The sequence below is a fragment of the Dermacentor albipictus genome, chromosome 5, assembly GCF_038994185.2.
Source record: "Dermacentor albipictus isolate Rhodes 1998 colony chromosome 5, USDA_Dalb.pri_finalv2, whole genome shotgun sequence".
Taxonomy (NCBI): Eukaryota; Metazoa; Arthropoda; class Arachnida; order Ixodida; family Ixodidae; genus Dermacentor; species Dermacentor albipictus.
The window spans coordinates 130641844-130667041 of record NC_091825.1 but is presented as its reverse complement, the minus strand read 5'-3'; the positions used below and the strand labels follow the sequence as shown (position 1 = coordinate 130667041).

General features: G+C 45.4%; 2 protein-coding genes across 3 annotated transcripts in view; one reads left to right on the top strand and one right to left on the bottom strand.

Moving 5' to 3' along the window:
• The window catches only part of LOC135906383 (solute carrier organic anion transporter family member 74D-like), a 243897-nt gene that overhangs the window by 77863 nt on the left and 140836 nt on the right, over positions 1 to 25198 (top strand). For both annotated transcript variants that reach the window (XM_065437757.1, XM_065437756.1), the window contains exon 2: positions 7583 to 7750. The gene's annotated coding sequence lies outside the window, so the exon portion shown is untranslated. The remainder of the gene's footprint in view (positions 1 to 7582; positions 7751 to 25198) is intronic.
• LOC135906381 (solute carrier organic anion transporter family member 74D-like) lies at positions 612 to 23596 on the bottom strand. Its single transcript, XM_065437749.1, has 10 exons — positions 23486 to 23596; positions 21350 to 22288; positions 15983 to 16069; positions 10811 to 11002; positions 9145 to 9309; positions 6622 to 6817; positions 4562 to 4700; positions 3870 to 4054; positions 2545 to 2609; positions 612 to 1316 (listed from the first exon to the last, which is right to left on the bottom strand). Exons 2-10 carry the CDS (start codon positions 22155 to 22157, stop codon positions 901 to 903), a joined length of 2253 nt encoding a protein of 750 aa, XP_065293821.1. The 5' UTR covers positions 22158 to 22288; positions 23486 to 23596; the 3' UTR covers positions 612 to 900.

Sequence of the window (25198 nt, the reverse complement as noted above, 5' to 3'; positions counted from 1 at the left end):
CTAATTTCTGAAACGCTTCGTGGTATGCAAACTCGCCCAAACCTGAACCCTTTAGTACGCTCCCCCGCACAATTACGCACTTAGCCTTCCCGGCTCCTAAGAATTTTGGACTTGGATCCATGTGTTTTGTATTTCGCCGATTAATATACCAAACAAGTAGGGACATTTGAAGGGAGTTCCCCTCTCTCCGATACAAACCTTCTGATAGCTTTCACGGAAGGTTTTATTCTTACAGAAACATTACCATTACAAATAGCTGAAATCACCTGGTGGCAATAACAAGCGCATGTGTGATCCTTGTCTTCATGTTCGTATGCTGTAGTTCACGGTATTGTATCAGTTGTAGTCTTATACACACAACATACTGGCCATTGTTTGCACTGTGAATTTCTCACCAACGCTTCTCGGCGCTGTTAAGCCTAAGCGTGTGGTATTGAATCCTGGCTTCCGCGATCACATTTCTATGGGGCTACATGCTCGTGTACCGTGCATTGTGTGGCGCACTTTACAGAAGCCCAGGTGGTCAAAATAAATCCGGAGTCCACCCCTATGGTGTGCCTCCTAGTGTTTTTTTTTTTACCCAAGGCTTCCGGGTGAGGTAGAGGAGCGAATAATATTTAATAGTTTATTGGGCGGGCTTACACCTCCTTGCCTTGCGTATTCACGCAACGTTCCCAGACACGCAACCACATCTTAGCTAATACCCGTGGTGGATTTGGCAACTAAAAATAGAAGCTGTCTTACGTGTGATGCTGACGCAATGTTCATGAATTGACCGCTCCAAGTCCATGAGTGATTCACAACAATGACAGAGACGCGATGTGAATGAAAAAAAAACAACCGTCCGTGCTAATGACTCAAAGAATGGTGGAGAGTAACTGCAAATGTCCATGTGCGCATTCACTTGGTCACGTTAGTGAGCTGATTGAAGTTTTGAAACTCCCAGCTATCGATGCTCGTTGTCCGAGTCCTCGGGCGGAACTCTGCTCCAGCACCTCCCGCGTGGGGCTCAGGTCCTTCCGTGATGGACAGCCTGAGTGGCATGTGGACGCCGTCACCACTACTCTTTTCACCGCTGCCGCCTTCGTCGTCCACTTCGTCGTCGTAAAAGTTCTTGATGCGCTTGCAGTAATAAGCCATACAGGCCTGGAAGAAGCAGCCGGCTAATAGCAGGGCTGTTGTGACACCGTGTATAAGGAAGCGAAGTTTCTTCAGATCGTAGAGCCAGCAGGCTCCCCGCTCGCCGCACCGGTCCTCCCAGACGATGCACGAGGCGTCCGTCAGTGCGCCATAGATTAGCGGGTACGGGATAAAAGCTGTCGGGGAAAAACGAAGATGGTATCAATAAATGGCACTTATCTCGGGGGCACAAACGCTCGTTACTGTAGAATTTCAATCATTGGTCCACTGCTGTCCAAATCTATTTTCCTATTGACTAAGAATAAAGTAAAGGTGCCTCGATTAGTTTAATAGATTAACTGCTGAATCTATCCCCCACGGAAGATGGTGCTTTCATGTTAACCTAGAGGTACGTCTATATCGATTTAGTACTGACTGACTAATAATTGTGCCGAATCGAGCACAAAGCGAATAGCTATGAATTGTGAGAAGTTTCCGACTAGGATGCAAACTTTTCAGACGATTCCTGATTGCCAAAATGGCATAAAGGTAACGCTTGTTTGACAAAAATTTATTCTTCAATTATCTCCCCGTCTGTATGCAGGTCACTTCCATTTGAAACAAGCGCAGAATTTGGAACGACTGTTTTCATTTTTCGCTATTTTGGTCCTTCATCATTGAGTTGCACAAGACTACCCGTGCTCTAGTTGGAATCGGCTACTCGGCTGATAGAGTGGATGATACGAAATGAATAGACTCGGAGGCGATGAACTATTCGGGCCCAGTAACCGAATATTATTAACACCCATTTCATTAGAAGGCTAATCTCACTAACTCAGTATTCTATGTTCAAAATTTTAAATCATTCACATGCCCTACGCTGATCGGGATATGTTCTTCTTTGTGGAAAATCGGTGCGCAGTTAGTTGTTTATTTGCGCGGTGTTCCATACGTCATATCATTGTTGAATAAATGCGTACAGTCATTCGTGAAGAAGCTGCATAAATCACTTGTGAAATTTATTGTCTTATAATTAAATGTTCATAATCTGTGGGCTGGCATGTTCGTATCCAAGCACCTCAAAACACTTTTTCCGCTGTGGCTTTTCCCTGGAGACAGCCGCAGTAGCTGGCGAGCGAGCACTTGCTACTTATTTTCAATCTATGTGCTAACTGAAAAGCAGTAGTTGTTCACAGAATATGGCGACAGCCACACTTATTGTTGCGTTGTCTTGAAGTTGCATGCTAGGCTTGCCACCAAACAGAACCCGATACTTTTGTTAGAGAGTCTCTCTCTCTCTCTCTTTCTGTAGAAAATTTACTTTAATAAATATAAAGCCATCAGCGCAACGTTGTCATTTTACCCTGCCGTGGTATTGTCCCTTTCATGCAGCAGCCTACAATGGCAGCTGGAATGTTGACTTACCGAATGCGTTCATAACTGCTGACACGACGAGCAAGGAGAGGCTTTTATCCCGTGGTTCTATGCACCTGCACAGAAACAAACATCCGTATTTTCTTTCCCTCGTTTTCTTGTTTACTAGATCTTAAAAAGAAAATTGGAAATGGGGCCGCCTACTTCAACATCACAGGTATGAAAAAAAAGTAAATGAAAGTAGAAAAGACTCAAAGGTCTATGACAGAACGGCAACGCACTAACAGATTAAGGCCGTAGATTACGAAGAAAATAAACAGAAAAAAAATGATTATTAGCCTACAAGAATAACACAAGCATGTACAGGTAGTGTATACGGAGCAAATTCTCTGTCCGTAATCCATAATCATGTACGTAATGGGTGTAGTAAATGCGTATTAGGGCTACTTAGGTATAAAAAGCACTGGCTAGGCATACGCTAAAGACGTGTGGCCCACCTGGGATTAAAAAAAAGTACGCTTACTATTCTATTATGTAAAATAGAAGTGAGGCGTGCAGACAGGACACAAGAGTAGAGAAGTAGGCAACATGCTCGTGTTGTCCACTTCTCTACTCTTGTGTCCTGTCTGCAGGCCTCACTTCTATTTTGCATAATGAATCCTTACCATCTAGCTCAGCTTTCTGCCGTTCTTACTATTCTACTCGCATCAATATGTTATGTTGTTAAACAGTAGAATTGAAAGAGCATGACACAGCACCCAAACAAGAACCGCAGGACAGGGCCCTATTTCCATTGCTTAGCATGAGGTACCAACCCCCGCTTATGAACAACTTGTTAGTCTGTTATGTAAACAACACGCAGTGATGTCGTTGGTTTGTTTTTTTCGCTGTTCTGATGAGGTAGGCACCATAATCCTCCTAATCCTATGGGGAAATGAAGGTCAAATCCCTAAATAATGGACACAGCCAGGTAGGGAAAGAGGAGCGTTGCCATGTCAGAACAGCCTGCGAAATTTAAAGCACAGAAAGAAACACTTTACAAGTGGGCTGGAAACAGTCCCGAAAATAGACTCCTTTGTACGTTAGCAGGCTGCCTATGCCTGTAAAGGCTTGTGTGCGTTGCTTACTGGAGCTGGCACTCAAAGAGAAAATATGGACATCTTGGTGAGTGCGAAGATATTCGCTCAGAATACTGCAAATAATACTTCTATCTTGTCGTATTTCTTGCATTTCGCTAATTGGAAATTCAAAGTGTGCATCAGTCTGGTACGTCTTGTAATGCTCAATGCTTCAACATTCGTGTGTATGTTCGCCCTCTTAAACGTATCTCATCTGTTCATCTCAATAAAACAAGGACACATGAAATAAAGTCCCACCTTAGCGCGATGATAGTGGAACCAACGTGTGTGCTTCCCAGTACCACTTGAATCACGAAGATGACACCAGCGAAGATCATCATAGCGTCAAAGCAGTCCTGCTCGCATTTGCTGTTTGAAACATTTCCCGTGTTGAACTTATTCATTCCATGTTCCGACTGCAGGCATAGACAATCCAGAAATTCCTGCAAAGCAAAGGAATTATTACAGTAAAGTTCTTCGCTTATGTTTTCTTTCTTTTTTTACATTGTTTCTTACGACAAAATTACATCGTTCATCACCGAGACAAATATTTCTCCTTCCAGGAGCCTTCTAAATGTTGTCACAGACAAATCCTAGCAAGATAAATCTCGCGCTAAATGTACAGAGCATGTGCTTCAGATATCTGACCTGGTCTGGCAATGAAGTTAGGTCCGTGACCCCGTGGTTTGTTTCAACGATGAATAATAAGCAAGCATACACATATATTCCAACGGGCATGCGACAGCAAACCCCTTAAAACTGTTATCTTCCGTTTTGCTTCGTCATCGTCCATGTACATGTTTATCACTGTGTGCGTACGACGTCGCCGGTGGTCTTTCTGCCATGACACCTATTCTTTTGGTTCGCTTACTGCGAGCAACTAAAAAATACCGCTTGTTTGTGGTCAGTGTCATTTGCATTGTACACGAAGCAGCACGAGGAAGGCTCACTGTCTGATTGAACTGGCTGGCCGGACAGCCTGCAAAGCACGCCGAGAAGTACTGCGTTCCTGTCTCTTGGTCACACACTGGACGATGGACTCTCGTGGAGCAGTCGCATCCGTCGCTGCACTGGTTTTGGATGGTCACTCTGCGAATGCGTAGACAAAAAAAAATGTACTACGTGAAATAACCCGACTGCCACAGCTTCACGTGCAGGTGCTAGCGCATACACATTTAAGCCATGCTCAGCTCAGTGCTGGCAGCAGCGGCACTAATAGTCGAAATGTCTTGTCGAGCTATCGACAGGATCTTCCTCGACCTTTTTATAACGACCGGTGACTGCTCATTGCCGATAGCAGTCCCTAGTCACTGCGTCAAATACATCCAAACTGTACGTACTAGATTTTTCGCGAATTCACAGAACCCACAATTATGCAACCCTATTTCGGTTTTAAACGCGCGGAAAGGTATTCCAAGAGTGCTGTGGCTCTAGATTATGGTTCTTGAAGTGCACGGACATTGAAACAGCCAGCGAATTGGTTGCACAGCACCGGAAGTAACTGGCACTTCATCTAAACGGCAGTCGCTTATGCTGACAAATTGTGTGCGCTTAGTTATGTATGCAGAGATCCAGCTAAATAAGTATGGCGGCGATTTTATGATTTCGAGCTTCTCAATTAGTTAATGGGGACAAACAAGATCAAATGCTTTTCTGTAATCCAGGAATACAAATCAATCTGACCAGGTTTATCAAGAATGCTAGCAAAGCTGTGAATGACTGAAGCTAACGGAGTGACGGTGGCAAACCCCTTCCTAAAGTCATGCTGTACCGGTGTGAGGAGCTGTTGTCACTTAAGAATTCTTTTATCTGGTTAGCTATAGTATGTTCCAATAGTTTGAAGCAAGATGAAGTAAGGGAAATTGGTCAATAGTTCATTATTAATGTCGCTTCGCCTTTCTTAAGCACCGGTACAACCCGAGCCGATCGCCAGTCTTTGGGAAGGGTGGCGGAAGATAAAGATACACTAAAAATGCGCACTAGAAAACGTACAATCATCTCTGCATAGCGGCGAAACTGTTAGCCTCCATTTGAACGAATACGAGTGATACTAAGATTTATGGGGCTGTTTTGTTTTCTTCTTTTTGTGGCATCAAGCAGCGCCAATGAAAGAACGAGAGCATGGGCTGTATTAAACTTTATTCTGTTATAATTTTTATTCTGTTAGAGAAAGCAGCTTGTGCTTTGTGGTTTTCACAACTAAAAACATCACTGTCTCGTTGAGAACTAGCAAAACCTCTTTATCATTTCGTTAAGTAGTTCATTTGCTCTCCATCATAGCTGACAAGAAAACGACAATCCGTACAGCAAGATTTTTTTTCTTCCCAACTGCTTTAAAATGAAGCTTTCATGCAGTTACCGATTTCTATATAACAATGTAATCAAAACAAAGCCCTCGCTTGTTTTGCCGCACCTCGGTGAAGAATGAATGCAGAAATGTTCGACTGCTATAACTTACGTGCTCGTTAAAAACCCCAAGTAGACAAAATGATTGGGAAGCTCGCCATTATGTCAGTCTCTCGTATACTGACTGCTTCTTTTCTTCGCTAAACCTAGAGTTAGACAAATATCAACTTTTTTCATACGAATAGAATACCAATAGTAATGATCGAATATCGAACCGTCATACGCATGCGCCTATATTTTCATGACAAATATTTATTTCGATATAATAAGGTCTTAATGACCTTTATAATAAGGTCTATAATAACCTTTTCTAATAATCACACCAATAGCTCGTGTGAAATATTCGATTCGTATACAAAACTTGGAATATTCGCCAACGCCTAGTTAAAATTCACGCCACAAACAATCAATGAATGAAGGCAAAGCTATCTGCGAAACCCGCCATTTTTTACTTCGATCTAAATAACTGTACGTTCTCTTCAACCACCCGTCTGGCTGAAATTCCCGTAGTCGATTTGCCTTTCTACAAAGAAACACGTTATCTAAAGAGCCTTTATACGACTTAAAATGACAAAACATAAGTGAATCAATAAATGATGCTCACCCGCTGACCGCATCTGGAACCACGGGGTACTGTATCGAGCCACAGTTTATTGCCATGAGAGAAGAAATGCCAACTGCTGCGATGAACACCACGACAACAGTCTGTATGCCAACTACCCGGGGCGTCGGTTTCACTTTGTGCACGAACACGGCACCCAGCACAACGCCGACCACGCTCGACAAGATGTAAGTCGGTCCTGCGTGTACAGTTTCATTGCGCCACAGTTAGAATCAGTGTCGGGGAACTAAACCAAACATCTCGTCGTTCCTAAATCGGAAGGTCACGTGGTCCCCATTGTGCCGTTGAAGTCTTGTGCTCCTAATGTACGCACCTGAGTTTCCATTGCAATATCAGAAGAGGCATCATACACGTAACTAACGACTGTCAAGTCGCCTCGCAGTGAAGGAAGGGAACAGATTCTCCCCAAAAAGCATTCGCTATGCATTGACATAGATGCCATTAGCTTTATCAGGCAACCGTGGTACGTCAGTTTAACGTCAAAGCCCTTATTTCACGCAAATTTCTGTTTGCCAAACGTCAACGGCGATGTATCCGGCCATGAAGTACACACTTCTTCGAATATTTAGAAGCGACTTTGGCTAGTGACATGCGTGCTTCCGGGCCCTACTGCAGGGCTCCAGAAGAGTGAGCATGACAGTATCCCCGTAGCTTTTCGCAACAAAAATTCCATGCGTACAGCCGCATGTAGTGGGACGAGAAGGGGTAAGCTAGATTCAACTCCTTCGTGCTCTGATGACTTCGCTCTTGTGACCTGTCACCGGAGGCGAGTTAGATACCTCACCTCCCCAGCGTAGGGTAGCCAACCAGACGTCTTTGTGTTTAACATCCCTACGTTCTCCCTTTCCTTTACTCTCCTCCTCATCAGCCGGCAGAGTGAGAGAGTCACTTAGGAGTGGACTGAAATCTTTCTCATTTCGTTTTTTCACCCTTTTATTTCCAGGTGCCAGGACGGCGGGCGCTATCCTTCTGTTGAAATTGACGAGCGCCGTTCAAGCCGTTGTGTCCATTGATCCATCGGGCTTTCCGTTGCTCTCAACAATTGACACCACAACGCTCTGCCACCAAAGTCCGCGTACACTGAAGCGCTCTTCTCAAGTAGCCGACCGAGGTGAGTTGGGATGTCTTTACAATAGCCAACTTCCGGTGACCGACACCGGTGTTATTTAAGGGTTTAATTCATAAGTCGATATAGCTGTTGAGACCAGTAGCCTGTCACCCGCAAAGCGCCTCCGAACCTTTCGAAATATAGTCTACATCCGCTTTTAATTGTTACCAGACTTTTGCAACCAAATTCAAGGCGGCTGTTGGGCAAGGTCACGGGTGTCGTGAGAGAGAGAGAGAGAGTTCGGCTCACAGCTGGGGAAGTGTACAGTTTGGCCACCGCACTGCAAGTGATAGAGCGCAACCAGCACGTGAACATCGGTATAGGCCATTTGGGAAGAGAGGAGAGCACGAGGAAAGATGGCAGAGAGAGGGACATGGAGCAGAATAATGGGGCATGGATGTGGCAGCTGTTATAGCCAACCAGCCCTGTGAAAGAGAAGTGTAAAAGTTATCTGCGTATATCCTCTAAAACTTTGGAGCTCTGTTAATTCAATACGCTATTTGCACCAACTAACGCAAATGCGTGAATTCCTTGTTGCAGTACCAACAGCTAACAACACTGCATGCATTTTATCATGCCCTTTTGCTAACCTTTTCTACATAATATGCCTTGCGGCAAAAGCCTCAAATTAAAAAGAAACGCACTAATGCGAAACGTGGTCCCATGCGCAGTGGTCTGAAACGTGTTGCATGCTAATGGGCTCGTTTGCAGTAGGCGTAAATTGCCAAAGAAAATGCGTGCATGATCAATCTTTGGCCATAGGAAATTTCACTTTTATTAAGTACCAGCCCGCAGATTTTTCGCAGAGTGAAATAAGTAAAGTGACTATATTTGGTCGAATACCCAAACCCAAGCAAAGTGTTAAACATATTCTCCGTTGATTAGAGCAGCATCGAAAGTAAATATGCATCAGAGGGTCGAAAATCGTTTGGTATCGTGTGTTCTTTGCGTGCCCTCGTCTCTTACCGCTGTACATTTCTCGGTCTCACCAATTCCAATAGTCCATCTCTTCTCTAGACTGTCCACTGAGCGACTAAGGGGAAGTCCTTTTCCACTTCCTGAACGGTTAGATGACTACCTCCTAACTTTATTCACCTAAGCCTAATAAGTCCCTAGCTTTTTTTTTTCATAAGGTGTTGTGATGGTTCACTGTTGATGCAATGGCTATGAAACTGCATATTAGCTTACCGCACGTCGATGACTGCGCTTCTGAAAATCGATCCGTTATACTGATGTGTTTTACAACCTCTGAAGTAAGTTCATGCTTCGTTTTTTTATCTACGAACTCTACCACGCCTGATTACTAACACATCCTTGCCTGATACATTACACCTGAGCTCACCAAGAAACTCTGATTCTAGTCCGACATTGTTCGTGATATGGTTCACTGAACTCACCAGCAATGAGACTGGCCTTGGACGCCGTCTGAGAGAACTGGTGTTCCGTGTAGCGCGGAAACGAAATGTAATAGCCCGCCAGGGCAATGTAGGTAGAGATTGCTGCGAGAATCCGAAACACGTAGACAGGATTTCGGGCCAACCTTGCGAGTCCCTGCAATCCCTCTGAAAATAAAACGAAAAGCACACATAAGTGTTAGCATGCACGCACAATCGGAGATTTCTATTCAAATGCTTTACATTTATAACGGCTTCAACGTTCCGAATTATTCTGCTACAGGAGAACTGTGATTGCCATGGAGAAGCGTCACTTTCTGAGCAAGCGCATGGAGCAGATAAGTTCTCAATAATCTTCAGTCCTAATTATGAATGTCGCATTAACATTTATGCGAATTTGTTATCGCAATTTGAGGAAAACAAATAATTTAGCCATTCGGACCCTGCTTTCATCATTTTAAAGCAATGTGCTGTATTGTAGTATCCGACTTCGCTCCTTCGACGAACTGAACACACTTTCCCAGTGCAGAGCAGCCAACCAGGCTCCGTGCTGGTTAACCTCCCTGCCTTTTATTTATCTTTTTCCCCTCTCTTTGCATCAGGTTAACTAAGGTTTCACCCCCCACCACCACCACTTTCTTTTTTCTATTACTGTCACTGTAACGGGCATCGTGTAACTGAAAGCAGTTGTTTATCATTTACAAGCTCCTCAATTTACCTGACGTACATTTGGGAACTGCATCACGTTTATTCAAAAACGCATGTAAATAGGCAACGTAATTACACTCACTAAGACTGTTTTTACCTAGAGGTATCCACACAAATTTTATATATTTCGCTGTGTTGAGGAATAAATTGTACGTTATTAGAACCGTTATTCGGGGGTCCTTTATCTCGAATGTTCCAATCCGATCCGATTCGAATGTTCCCCTGATCGGACACACATAATCTAGATGCGTCTGTTGCTTCAAAAGCAATTTCCACTCAAGGGGAAACTTGACTTTGAAAGGCGCTTAGTTACATCAGAAGCCACTAAGTTGGACACCCTTGGCTGAGACCATGCACGGAGATTAACTGCTAAATCCATGCGCAGAGACAAGTCAATAGCTTTTTAAAAGTGATAGTACAAATAGAGGGAAGGGATGAGGGTGTGCGGAAGCATGACAGTATATACATTAGACATAGTGCTGATAGGCCAAAGTAACGTATGTTCTAAGTAGACAGTGCATCGATGATTCTTACTACAGTGGACATTGATGTATCGTTTTCTTCTGCTTCCATTATTTTGTGAGGTAGCGGGGTTTCTTCAAGCTCCTCAAATGAAGCTTTTGTACCAATACCCTTTGCCACTTTATTAGGCTATTTATAATGTGACAAAAAATAAATCTACTCCTCTCAACTGAACATATTGGATAGGGAATACTATTCAACTAAGGTAGTTTGTTCACAGATAAAAAGAGTTTGAACAGCCGGACTGAAAACAGGTATTGAAGGCCACACAAGGCTGTAATACATAAGCAATTTTTTTCACTAAAACAGCAAGCATGAAATAAGTAAAAAGGAGCAGTCTCCACCATGTCCGTCCGCAGTCCCCTCCCGAAACTTGCAATCTTTCAGCTCTGCTGTTTCCCACCGAACAAAAGTCCAACACTGAAGTTTAGTGTCCCACCTTTGAGGTCCGCTTTCATGCTCGTGTTCTTGCTCAGCGCGTCTCCTTTGTTGGCTTCGGCTTTTGACCGAATCTTTTTGGGAAAGAACAGCATTGGAAGTGTGCTGACGAATAGGCCGAAACCGATGAAGATGTAGCCGAACCACCAGGCACCGATCCAACGAGGGTCGCCAGGCTGAAGCGGGGACGTACCTGCAAGCGCATGCAAGAAAGCGAAGGCTCACGACTCGTGCTCATTTGACCATTGGCTGATTTCGAGTGGCTAATTTCGCAGCGACAGCAAAAAAATGTCTTCATTCATGACGTTCATATCAAAGTGCACGTCGCGTATTTTCTTTCGCCAGTTCACATTCCTATAATCATGCCCCACCGGTTGAGTCGAACTTTACACTCGACATCACGCTTAGTTTTTGAGCCATTAAAAAAACTGTAATGCAACCCGATATTTCTAAATGTAAGATGGTGGGAGTAACTCATTTTAATGATCTTATTAACCTTGGCTACACTCTTAATAACTTAGCGTTCAGCTCTGTCACTTTGTACAAGTACATTAGGGTACTGCCCTGAGCAAATGGATACCGACCAGCGAATTAGCTATAAACGCAATTTTTCCTTTACGCCTATGAATGGAGCTTGAAATATAGGGCTTGACATTGGCAGCTTGGTATTACGAAGTTTACAGTGCATTCGGCGATTTGAGTTTGTCCATATGAATTAATAATCAATTCAGTTTTATTCAGCGAGCCTCCTGGCCCTATGCGGTTGCTCATGTATGCACATATAACTCATAACCTCTCACGAAATATGCATGTCAGCAAATAATAATGCTAAGCGCATACTTGCATATCTACACCGAAACGTTCGCACTGCTCCTTCTCACGTACAGCGTATCTTGCATAAATATTTAGTTCGATCAATAGAGTATGCTTCCTCCATCTGTGATCCCTCTAACAGCGCATAAAGCCGCATAAGGCCTCATAAAGCCTCACAAACGCCTTTGAATCTGTTTGAAATTGCTCCGCTTGTTGCGTGCTTTCTAAACATTATCGTTACGCAAGCGTTTTCTCAGTGAAACTTCAATCGGAATTTACGGGGAAAAGTTGGGCTACGATAAAATAAGCCCACTCTGAGTGCACTCACACGACATTCCGGCTTCTGGCAAGCTCTGGGAGCTACAGCAGGAAATTTCAATTTCAATTTTCAATTCAATTTTTAATTCAGTCTTTATTTTCTCTTAGACAGAGAAGGAGACAAGACTGAAAGCTCGCAAGCTTGACAGAGGTCCTGCCCCCTTTATTAACTTGGCAGTACAGTACACAGGCAAAGATTTTCATTTTTCCAAGTAAACGCTGAAACACGATAACAAAACACTTTATAAAAAGCAGCGCTATGCATTTCAGCACATACACAGGCATTAGAAAAACAAGTACAGGCTATGGGGAAACAAAAAAAACGGTATTGCCTTAAACTTAGTGCAGTATCATCACGTAATTTCTCCTAAATCATCCCGTAAGTCAAGGTAAATACAATGTTTATTATCGTTTTGCGCATGCCGACTGCCTCAATCACGGCAGCCATTCCGCTGTGTGGTGAATGGGTGATGCCAAGCGTGGTACAGGGGCCAAAATGAAAAATTCAAGTCTTCCCACCTGTTTCGTTTCCGTTCAGTTCAGTCTCGCGAAACGGGTGGGATGGTCACACGTCTTGCGTTCCCCCGAGGAAAGGGCAATGTTCGACGAGCGGCGGCGAGAACTCGTCCGTGAAAAGGCTCGCCGTTGGCGCGCTGATCCAGCAGTTAGAGCCACCCGAGCCAGTCAATCCGGCAGCAACGAGAAGAAGATCCCGAGCTGACGGAGCGGGAAGCTGAAGCAATTCAGCACGGTTACTTGTGGTTACTTAACCCTGACGAAGGTCAAGTGCACGCTGGACAAGCTTCGCGTAATCCCATTTTCCGGTAAGGGAAACGTTGGTCTTTTTTGTATTTTGCGGCTTCTTGAAGAAACATTTACCGCCAAGCGCTGTTTTCACAGAACACAGATTTGATACAGCTATGGAAAGTAATATGTTTGGCTGAGATAACATTCGGTAGGCGATGGGACAACTATGAGTAATGAACAAATAAATAGCACCGTAGTTTCATGAAGGTGAGGCAACCAACATTATTATGGACATGAAGGCATGTGCTGCGAACGTATACGTGCACGTAAACACGCACGCACTGGAAAGTCGTTAACTACTTCTTTTGTATTTATAACGCTGAGAAGTAGCTATCCTATAGTTAAGGTTGAATGTAACTTGATGTGGCTATTTTAGGTGGTGGTACGCGTAATTCAATTTACGCTCCGAGACTCCTATTCGCAAAATTGCTTTTGTTCTGCTATTCTCGGCTCAATTATAAGACTTCTGCAGACAAGCAATGGAAATTTGTCAAATCTTTATTCTCTGTCCCTATCTCTCTACAAAAGTTGGACCCTCTATTTAAATATGATTTCACAATACAGTGTACAGTAATGTCCAAACAACGGTTCGTTTTCCTTTCCCAGAAATTGTCAGTTAGTTAGGAATCCAGTAGCATCTTTCCCAAGAGTACACTGGCCTCATTCTCACAAGCAATCTCTCCCATGGCACAAGCACAAGAGTCATTGGTTCTTGGTGGTCAGCGATCGCTCCCGTCTTCTTCCGCCCCCACAGACCTTTGATCAGCGTGAGTTAACAGCTGGTGTGTCGATGTTGTTGTTCGTTGTCATAACAAGTGGCCGTACCCAGGGCCTTCAGTTTCACATTTGGGACCGCTTGTTGGTATAAACAGTTGAGCACCACCGTAGCGCGCACTTCTCGGAATCCGCTTCTTCTGCATCGTGTTAAAGTCACCGCCGTCGCTTCAAGAGGATGACCCCCGTAGAAATAGGCCTTGCGAGTGGTCGCATGGCGAATGCCTTTTCCACGTCCAGGCACGCTCTGCCACTTGGACGATTCTGCATCAAGTCAAAGGCCTGCACATGTAGGGTGCGTGGCAAGAGTCCTGGCTGTTCCGTGGGCAGAGCCGTCGATTCTGATTGCAGAGCCGTGCCGTCGCCAGCCTGTTCGCTCTCCAGTCTGTAGAGCGGTGTTTACGTCGGCCGCATTGTTAACATTTATTTATTTATTTATTTATTTATTTATTTATTTATTTATTTATTAATACGCCTACGTTTCTCCCATTCGGGCATATGAGTAGGGGGGGGGGGGTAATTACATAATTAAAACACATGAACTATGCCCCACATACATGAGTGAACATTATAACTATCATGAGAAGCCAACAATGACACCAAGGAAAACATGGGGGAAATTACTTGTACTTCCTCATTGAACTAAAGCAATGATAAATTAATCGCAATGAAAGGGGGTGAAAAAACAGCTTGCCGCAGGTGGGGAACGATCCCACGTCTTCGCATTACGCGTGCGATGCTCTAACCAATGCAGCTACCGCGGCGAGGTTTCCCCATCCACTTTCTTGGGTATTTATGTGTTGCTACTAGAACTAACTTTGTTAACGTTAGCCAGCCCCACAACTCACAAACCTTGGCGGCGGATGTGGAACATCATTTCGGCCGCAGGCGTCACGAGTACGTGACTTTTCTGGGTGAAGGCAACTGGTCATTGAACCCGCACACGCTACCTGAAGGCATCAATGTTGCCGGATTCAAGACCCTCGTTATGTAAGAACGAGAAGAAAGGGGTTAACTGAGGGGCCCAATTTTTATTATAAATATAAAAAAATTTGCGAACAATAGAGAGACAAAAATACAGATGTACAAATTAGCACAGTCGATAGAATCAGCATGTGAAAGAAAACGCGGGAACAATGCTATTCAATGACGGGCTAAGACACGTGAAGGGAATGTGAAACCTATTGTAGAGGTACACAAACAACCAAAGTGGGAACGCCGTAACAGCACTGAGCAGCTAATCCAGAACGCAACATACACTGATTATGGCAAGTAAACACGGCATCGATGACGGGCTCCTTCGGTTCTCGTTGGGCCTTGCACCTGTCAAGAGGCATGCTTCGTTTTCGCTTCGCTGTAGGTAAGGTAGCGGAGGGCTGATTGTTCTGAGGTCAAATAGATTATGCTTTCCATTTCGAATATGTGTATCTTGCCCTATTAAGGCTACCTAGGGCGTGACATGCATGTCCATTAGACGGCCAAGGGTATGGCACCATCATAATATTACCGCCCAATAATCAATCTAATGTGATGCATTTAGCAAGGTGCGAAGTGCTGTGGATTACACTGCGTAAGACTGTTAGCCGCAAGGATGAAACGTATTTATATGAACTTCTTTTAGTATACTCTGACTTCCTTTACACCGTTTATGTGAAATATTTGGTGACAGTAAAACTATCTTACAGTTCTAATCTGCGGAAACATAGTCTTCAATACTGAAAGCCAACCATGAATTCCATAGTAAGCTATCTATGAACCAACCTTTCTCGAACAAGCCATAAAAACACCACAGGAAACTATACTATTTGACGCACTTGTTTAGCTGCCGATTGGCTATATACACTTGTGGATAGGTACTATTGAAATCGGCGACGAAAGTAACAAGTGCGGGCTAATAACTTCAGCGCAGTACTATTCTGCATATTGTGAAAGATTTCCGCATAGCGAAGCAGCCTACAGAAATGCAGATTGTAATAGAGCCGTCCTACGAGCTCCCGGGCCGTATGAATTGGTGGTCTGTTGATGCAAGCTGGCAAAGTCTGCCTTTCTTTGCTGAGAAAGGGCATAGGATTGGCGAGACGCCATCCCAAGGACATCGACATTTGGAAGCTATCTGAAAAGCGAGGTTAATAAATGCGGACACCCAAGAGAGACCGTGCAACAGTAGAGCGGGTTGATAGAGTAAAACAGCCCATAACGTCGTGATTCAAGTGTAGAATCTATACCATGAAATAACGTATGGTCGTTCTTCTTTTTATCAGCCATTCCTTTCGTTCTTGGCGTATCGTTATTGGCTTTTCGCTGGTATTTGCGTGCCAACAACCGCTTGTTCTTCCCAATGTGATTGTGCTTTAATACGAACGAATGAACTCATTACCGGAACACGGTAGGCCACGAAATCTAAAGGACATGGAACACATTATTTGGCATTCTGCAATAAGCATTTAAAAAAAACACTGACCTTTCAGTTCTTCGGGGTAGCTTAGGCTAAGCGAGGCCAGTGTGAAGCCCAAGACAGGTCCCAGGAGACGGAAGACATACAATGAGCCTAAACGCAAACGAATACGTAAATAAGTGTGTGTACAGCCTTTGTCAAAAGTGTACAGGCTGAACCGCAATGGCAACCACACCATTACTAAAACATGGAACCTTGAGCAAGTTTGCATGACTGCATAAGAGAAAACTGCACTGCGTGAAAAACAGAGTGAGAAAGGTAAACAAGAACACGACAATGCTAGACCCGTTTTCTCTTGCTTTATGGCCTTATGGCCTTGTTTTTTCGCGTTGTGCAGCTTTAAGGGTACAGAAATTGACATCGACTTACAATTGCAATGGTGCTAACGCTCTCACAGCTTTTGAACACAGTGCAATTTCACGAAATTCAAACTTTCAGTATGGCCCTTAGGAAACTTCAACCAAAGCAGCTATCTGTAAATCCTTTTATAAAAGGTGCGTGCATACTTGTAAAGTTAACATTGTACGCTTATTTACTTTTTCATGTTGACAAAGAGTCGGATATGATTGTTGGCCAGACTATTGGCGCGATTCACACTGTATTGTTATACGGTTGTTTGCAACACATGAATTTCAATTATTAGTTAGCAGTAGGAGCCGGGTACTCGCGCCCTACTTCGCCCACGAAATATAGTTGTGCAATCATATTTACTGAAACACCCGAAATATGTAAACAAAGAAATCCATAACTCACAGCACCTACAACTCCACCTCACCCCTCCCTGCTCTGTTCCCCTCATGTAAAGTAAATAACGAAGTGCAATAAAACTACAGATGGAGTTTAAGATAAAGTCAATAAAGACCAGCCAAACACGAACAATCGCTCCTTATCCTCCAAAACGATTGATAGGGGAGAACATCAGGCAGAAAACTGCTCAACACTTGTCTGTAACAATCAGTACTTGAATGAAAGTTACACGCTGTAGATGGGAACTCCGGATTAATTTTGACCACCTGGGTTTCATTATGGCGCACCCAATTCATGGTACAGAAGCGTTTCCGCATTACGCCCCGTCGAAATACGAACAATCTATTTTTTTTTTCAACAATATTCAGGCCAATCTATTCTGTCATACCGGCGACAATTACGCCGGAAAAAACGCATTAGCTCACTCCAGAGATCATCGACAGACGTCCCTCTTGCCTATGCAGCTAAAGTGACTTCAACTTAGCGGCAGCCTGGTAGCGTCGTGATTTACAAGCTATGTGTGTTCGCAAACTTTAGATCTGCCAAGAAATAGGCGTGGTGTGCACACTAAGTGCAGATGAATACTCTCACGCCTCTATATTGCTTCAATGTTCGCCGCCTGAAGTAAAAATCGGTGCCAAGTATCTTTTTTTTTTTGTAAACATGGCCAACCTTTTCTTCAAAAGAGAAAATTACCTGAAACGTTTCCAGTTTGTTTTTTTGACTGCACCGAGAGTGACGTTAACGCTAGCGTATCTGCCTGACGTTTTTTTTTTCTTCTTTTTCAACTTGTCTATAAAAAAACCATTCGGAAGCGAAAAGATGAATACTGCCGACTCGCGAACTACCAGTGACGGCTGTTTGGTACTGGCATCGTGCTCGTTTCCTTCGTGACCGTCGCTCTTATCACTGCCACTGGTTTCACATGGTGTTGCAAACCGGAAGCGGTAGGGACGGCGACTTAATCCCCTAAAGTTATTTTTTTGTTATTATTTAAATTCCGCCGCACTCCCTTTCAACCCGGAAACACGGAGGACATGGAAAAGCGCTGTTTAAGGCGATAATACTTGAAGAAAAGAGCGGTACAAAGACGCCGACTAAAAGAGGGACATGTACGATGGAGAAGGTGCTACTTCCAACTCACTACTTCCACTGCTTCCGATTTCTGCCTTGTCCGTCGTACATGTTCCTCTTTTAGTCCGCGTCTTCGTAGCGCTCTTTTCTTCAAGTATGCAAAACCAACTCGCCCACATCAAGCTTCTGCTAAGGCGATAAGCTATCTGCAAAATAGCATATTTATCCTTGGTTCACAATTTGTCCCAACAAGACGCCTTAACTGCTGACTAGATCGACTTTATTGGGACAAAGCAATTCAGCAGCTGTTATAGCCGTCGCAGTAAAGGGATGCAGAATAATTTGAACCTCGAAAACTTTTTCTTCGCTCTTCCCATATGCATGGGGTCGCTGTAGAGGGGCGTCCAATCCGCGACCTTTGGTTTAGTGCAGTAAGGCGCAGCTGCTGAGTCACGATCGTGAGAAAATTGCCGTAAGTTATTGCTGAACAATACTTCGCGCAACAAGCACTGGCACATTACCAATGCGACGAGGGCTCCACGTAGTTTACGCGTTTTATCGCACCAATTAGTCCAGTGATTGATGTCGGCGTAGTTCATAGCGTATCATAATTCATACTTTTCTAGTGGTATCCATACCTTTAAAGCTACCAGCACACATGAGGTGGCTACAATTTGTTAAGATCGTTTTTTGTAATAATCAATGAACTATTAAGCCAATTAAGCCACTACCTTTGATACAATGTTTGGTTACTCCCACAACTTCCTCAAGGCAGAAGTGGCTCGTGCAGCGTTAGAATACGCAAATTTGGAGCAGCGTAATCTATAAAATTATTTCACAACCATAATGCACCACATATTAAACTGTCTTTGTCTTTTTTTGTCTTTTTCTTCTTATCATCGATTTCAATCAAGAGCGAATAAAGGCAGTAACATATACGTGCGTTTTTGTCCTTGTTACAGTAGAACAAGGAAGCTACGGCGGGTTACGAGTCTCAAAATTTAATCTTATCAAGCATGACTTCCTGGGGAGGTGCGATGTTCAAAGAGCAGGGAGCTGGTATCCAATCAGTACCAATTGAAAGATTTCTCTCGACTCATGTATTTCATGACGAATATGGAACTGGCTGCTCTAAGGTCAAGTAAAATCACGACATTTAGATTTAAGGCTTGTCTGCTATGGCGGCTCATACGGACGCACAACCTTCTTCAAAGGAAGCCAAGCTACTACGCGCATGACTGGACGTGTATAATCGGGATCCTGACCTCTCCGCACTGCTCAAAAGCTCCTTCGAGCTTTGCTTTAGAACTCCAATACCATCCGTCCCCCTTTCCCTTTCCCCAGTGTAGGGTAGCCAACCGGGCTCAGTCCTGGTTAACCTCCCTACCTTTCTTTTATCATTTTCTCTCTCTCCCCAATACCAGGATTTCCACGGGCACAGCATGACGCAGTAGCGACTTATGAATACTTCGCTTGCTTTGACAAAGGCTGTACGTCATAAAGGGAAGCTGAAACGGTTTTCAATTTCCATGAATTGTTGGGATTGGGAAGAACAGACCTAATAATTTACGGTTCCGAAATTTTTTTCTTCGTTTTGTTAATATAAGGGGCGCAAATCGCTCTCTAAATCACCCCCGCGGACACGCCCCCATCGCTTCCCGGAGCGCCGGGTGAAGTGGTTGCCAGAGGAGAGAACCGGCGAAAGTGACGTCATTCGCGGGGACCGAGCTGCCGGACCGGCGTGCTGGCATGCCTCTTTCCGTCCTACGCTTTACTGAACGACGCTACGAGAGATCTGCCGCCGCCGCCGCTCAAGTTTGTTTTCTTTTGCGATTTTCGTAAACTGTTCTTTCGTGAAGCTGCCCGTCGCGGCAGCTTCACGTGCATGCTCGCGCGAGCAAACGCCGCTGGCACGCTGCGAAGCATAGACGGAAACGCGCGCAGTAATAAATTTTGGTTACCGGACTTCGTGCGTAGCTTCCACAGCCTTGCACCTGAAATATGGAGTATAGGCTTGCCTAGTGACATTCGACGTACGGTTGCAGTTATCGTGTTTACCACACGGCGGTGCTAAAACTGCCCAATATCTTTATGTCAACACTAGCATGGAGCACGCATACCGATTCTTGATCCAGCCACAATCGCAAAGGCGTCGAACCATAGTATGAATATTGCACATATAATACCTCTGGCCATCTCTGGATGTGTACGATAAGCAACTTCCGTGACTGTACCTCGCAGCACTGCATGTGCGCGCTTTGAAACGCGACACTTATGTTCGCGATCGTGTATCAGCACTCCAAAAATCACGGGACAAGCAGCGGCAAGGTGCTTGACATCGCGGAATCGCACCCGTGTTTACAATCTAATGAGAAGTTAGTGCTTCGGCATTCTTGCAGCAGCAAGTTCCCAGTGACACTTTAGCGCATTTTTTCTCCCGTCATTAGAACGTGTAGCTACATGAAAAAAATGGCTGTGGCTTAGGTAAGGTTAAGCCCAGGATGCGAAGCATACTAGCCTTTATTTTAGTTGTTGAACCACTGTTTAGCCTGGTGAACTGCTGTTGCTTGGCTATATTTGGTTCGGCTAGACGAAGAAACAACTCATGCATTACTTCTTCGCCTTCAAGAGTGGAACGCGACAGCGTTCCCGTCGACCCGCCAAGGGGTGTAAGACAATGGGCTACAGGGCAGCGACTACGCGCCCCGCATTGGACGCGGTGAGCGTCGAGCAAAGCAGCGTTCGGCGCGGCAACGAAATGTGCGCCTGAGCAAGAGACGCACGCCTTAGAAACAGCGCGTTTCTAAGGCAACACCGCATTCACTAGAGGCGCTTTTGTACCGCTTTGAAGCGTTGTACTCGTGGCTCAGTGGTAGCGTCTCCGTCCCACACTCCGGAGACCCTGGTTCGATTCCCACCCAGCCCGTCTTGCAAGAGTTGAGCCAAAGCCACTTCTCCTCTGTCGTGACGTCACGGTGTCACGTGATTTCATGGTCACCGCCGCGCCTGAGGAGCTGGGTTGAGCCCTCGTAATATGCTTCGCATAAAAAAAGACATACGTACCAGCTAAGATTTCCAACGCGCGAGAAGGCGCAAAAATCGCTCTCGCTGTTGGCACACTCAACATCGTCGTTGCCACCGTTACCGCCATTGCCGCCATCGTTTTCCGTATCGGCTGTCGGTTCAAACATGTACGGCGAAAATACAAGCTGTCCGAGACAGCGAGAACGTTCCATAATGCTTACAACTCAGCTATAAAGCCAGAACAGAACAGCGTGCTACGCTCTGAAACGGAGCGCCGACCGGCGATTGCCGTGAATGACGTTACAGCGGCCCCGACCAATCACGGGCAACAACGGCGTTCGCGCGATGCCCTGAGGCGCTGGTGCGCGTTTTCTTGAAAAAAACAGCCACTTGCGTTTGTTTCCGCCCTTTTTGAACCAGGTATTCGTGTTTAGGGGACTCAAAACTGTAGAATGCCGCAGAGAACTCATTTTTTCGAAAAGTGTTTCAGCTTCCCTTTAAATCTATGGAGAATTATCGTGAACTTACCGAAGTAGACAGCCGAGTTTTTCTTCTTGACGTTGTCGTCCATGTAAGTGGTCCCGATGGCGTAGTAAGCGGAGCCACCCAGTCCATTCAAGAAGTTACCCATGAAGAAGAATAGCAAAGGCCCGAGTGAGGCGGCGTCCTCTTTGGTCGCTTTGCAACTTGCCGCTGCCGCCTCGTCGTCCGAAGTGCCGCAGAACTGGGTCGTCTGGGTGGCGACGCCACCCACGGTCGGCAAGTCTCCCAGAAGGTGCTTGCCCGGACCGTAGACCACGTAAGGCAGCAAGCTGGACACGGCTCCGAGAAGCGAGAACAGCATGCCTCCGGCCACCCAGTTAGGTTTGCTGGTACGCCTCAGGCACACCATCATCACCAGGTTGGCCACGATGGGACTCAGGTCGTCGGCAATCATGATGATGCCCGAGGCGCGACTCGATAGCGAGAAGCGCCTCTCCACGGTAGACAGTGTCCCGACCAGGTACGTACGGTAGGCACCCTGAAAGATGCCCAGCAAACCGAACACGAGCGCGTAGTAACGGGAAGTGGCGAACTTCTGCAGCCAGTCCGGCCTGTAGTTACCCACGCCGCACAGGTAGTCGCTGTCATTTTCGGCTCCTTGGGTCGAATCCCGCGCCTCATCTGGGTCCTTCTTCGGCGCAGGAACGTCCGCTGCTTCCGGCGCCGCCTGCCCGCACGCGCCGCCGGCATCGCGGCTGCCGTCGGCTTTGGGACTGCCCTGCTTGTGAGCATTCATGAGAAGTGGCGTCTCGACAGGCCGCCGAGGTTTCTCCGTGTTAGGCTCTCCCACCATTTATCACGCTCGCGGCCTCTTCGGGCTGCCCTCTTTTTCTCCGGCCAGCGGCGGCGTCCGCTCTCGAGGGACAAAGCGTTTGAGCGTCGGGCGTCGATGGGCCAACTATTTCGTCACATCCGCCAGTCGTGCTAAGAAAGGAAGACGATGTTGTCGTTGCCTATGCGCTGACAAACTCCGCTCCCTGCTACGCAGGCTCTCGCACTACCGCGGCAACTGACAAGACATTCACTCTTTCGACAGCTAGAGCGTGTTCCTACTGACACGTTCACTCAGTTGAGGGTTCGCTCACTCAGAGGTTCTACCTATCAGTCCAAGTCTGTGGCAACACTTCCGCTTGCAAATATATGGCTGCAGCTTTACGATGACTTGCCAACCTTAGCGTGGAATAATAAAGCCGTTGCGTTGTTTCTTTTCCCAACGCTAATTAGCAACAGCATTGCTGCGTGAGCAAAAAATAACTGCGGCGCTGCGATATGCAGTGAAGTTGCCCTTCCGTAAGTGAACCGAGAAGTCATTTACTTTATTCAGTGAACTGTTTTCAGAAACTCGTGCTCTTGAGTATATGTAACATGAAATATGTGAAAGTGGGCCTTGGTTTCTTTTAGCATTTTGTTCCGTACCTGAATATTTCTCTTAGGGAAGTAATGCACAAACTTTTTTTCTGTTTAGTAGAAACTGTATCTCATTACGATCACACGATATCAAAAAAGATACTGAAATCCGAGTTGGGAACACCGTAGCACAGGATTCTTTAGCAAGGTGATATTAGACCAGTGCGACAAAAAACAAAATAATTAACATGAAACGGAGTGTCCAGAATAACCATTTTAATAATCAGATATAGCGCACGGGGATGCTCAATTCTTGCACTAAACTGGATCTTGTTCTAATGTATTTGCGCATTCAAGGCACTATAACACAGAACCAACGAATTAACATCAATACGTCGAGACACTATCCTTCCTGTGTCTTTTGACGACTTTCTCCGCTTTTCTTTTTTCTTGTCGAAGCCACTGACCACAAAACAAAACTTGTACGGTTGTGACAGACTCTCTATTGTCGCTATATTTCCACCTTAATGTGGTTACTGCCGTTGCTTTTTCATACACGTAAGTCTGGACATTCCCCCCTCAAACACTTCCCGTGAAACGATGTCGGCCTGGGCACTGTGATGTCACGCGGAAAGCAAACGAAGCCGTGGCTTTCAATAAAAAACGTGTTTGCGACACCTAATGCGTCGGGTTTACAGAAAGGTGTGCTGACAGCTACAATCAGTGCAGCACCAAAAAGCTCTCGCATGTAGAGCGCTGAACTCGCCCACTTACCTCCATTCTTCCAGGTGGGACAATATGCCGATACGGTGTCAACACATTGCACCAAGCCTTTTCACGTGACACCCACGTCTTCGCTGTCGATGCTCACGCATGACTTAGGTCTCATCGTGTTGTTTTACTTTTTTTTTGGGGGGGGGGGGGGCTGTGTTTTCACGTTATCTCTCTCGCTTCCTTCGAGTCGTTTGGGCTGGAAGAGCAGAGCGATCGGCGATACGCTTTGTCGAGTAGTCTGGCATCGGTCCACTTGCCCTGTGGCCAATACGCAGCGCGAACTTATCTGTGTGCTCGCGACGTAGCCGCGGCTTTCTTGGAAGTGGCTTCTTGAGAGAGAAAAAAAAAACTTTCTTCGCTTTCTTTCTTTTTTTTTCTTTCAGTGTGACTCTGTGTGTAAGCGATCTCTACGCCTGTCGCCCGACTACCTACACAGCTTGTTTGAAGGACGGCACATTCGCTTCTGTCTTCTAGTAGCGAAAAAATGAAAGAAACGATTTCCAGCTTAGCTGGTGTCGTGCACGTGCGCCTCTTCACTATTAGGCGCAAAGCACCCGCTCGAATATTCCCTTTTCAATTCCAGCTGTGACCACTTATGTTCCTATTTCCAGAAGCAACGCTCCTATTTCAGCTCCGATTTAAAGTGAGCAAAGTGAGAGAAGAGAAAGAGAGGTGGCAGGGCTATCAACTAGAAAGACATCTGACTGGCCACCCTGAGCTGAAGGAGGGTGACAAGACAATAAATAGGAGATAGAGGAACGTGGTGAATGTGTGCGCACGCGCGAACTGCACCAAGCAGTCAAGGGGGCTCCCAAAAGCCGGTCATTTTTAAAAAAAAAGCATCTTCACTGCTTTCTGGGCCAATGGTCGGTTTGGAAGGTTTTCCAGTTGCGTCTGTATACGGTGGGTGCACGGTCGTCTAGTGGCCGAAATGCCTTGGACATCAATTGTCCTTGTATGTCCAATCCTGAACAGTTGCCAAACAGGTAGTCTTATGCTCTCCTCGCACCAGCAGACATCACGTGCACTACTGTGAGTCATTCAGATTGTTGCTGAATAAGCTATCGGGAAGGCCACTTCTCACCACAACCGATACAGAATACTCCGCGTCGGTGCAGTCCGAGTGGAGGCCCGAGTTGCAGCGAAGAGTTTAGTTTGTGTAATATGGTGCACCTTATGTGGATGGTATTCTACTCAGATAACGAAAGTGTGCGTACAAGAAGGCGAAGTTACTTCACAGGCTTTGTCCTCGAGAGTGGAATAGGAACACAGAAGTCTTCTTCGTGTGATGTACAGATAGCGTCACAAATTACGCAGATTAGGCTGCCTACATGGCCAAGTAAACATTTAAAAAAAATCTCGTCGCCTTTTTCTATCAAGCGGTGTTCAAGCTCTTTGATTCCTCACGTCAATTGGTCGTGACTTCCATGTAGACGGAACAATTGACTAAATTGTAATGGCGGCTTTGAGTCGTAGAATTCCCTGCTGGTGGGTTATTAGGTAAAGCCTCCTATAGTGATGGGATGATGGAAAAATGACGCGAGAGGAAAAAAAATCACCCAACCAGACGACGAGCGCAAGCTTTCAACTTGCATATTTATTTAAATGTTTCTCTATGTTATCCAAGCGCTGCAGTGTGACCTGTAGTGTAGTCCTCTTTATTTCTCGTTTTCTTCTGTTCTCTTGTTCTTTTGCTTTTACTGTGTCTGCGTG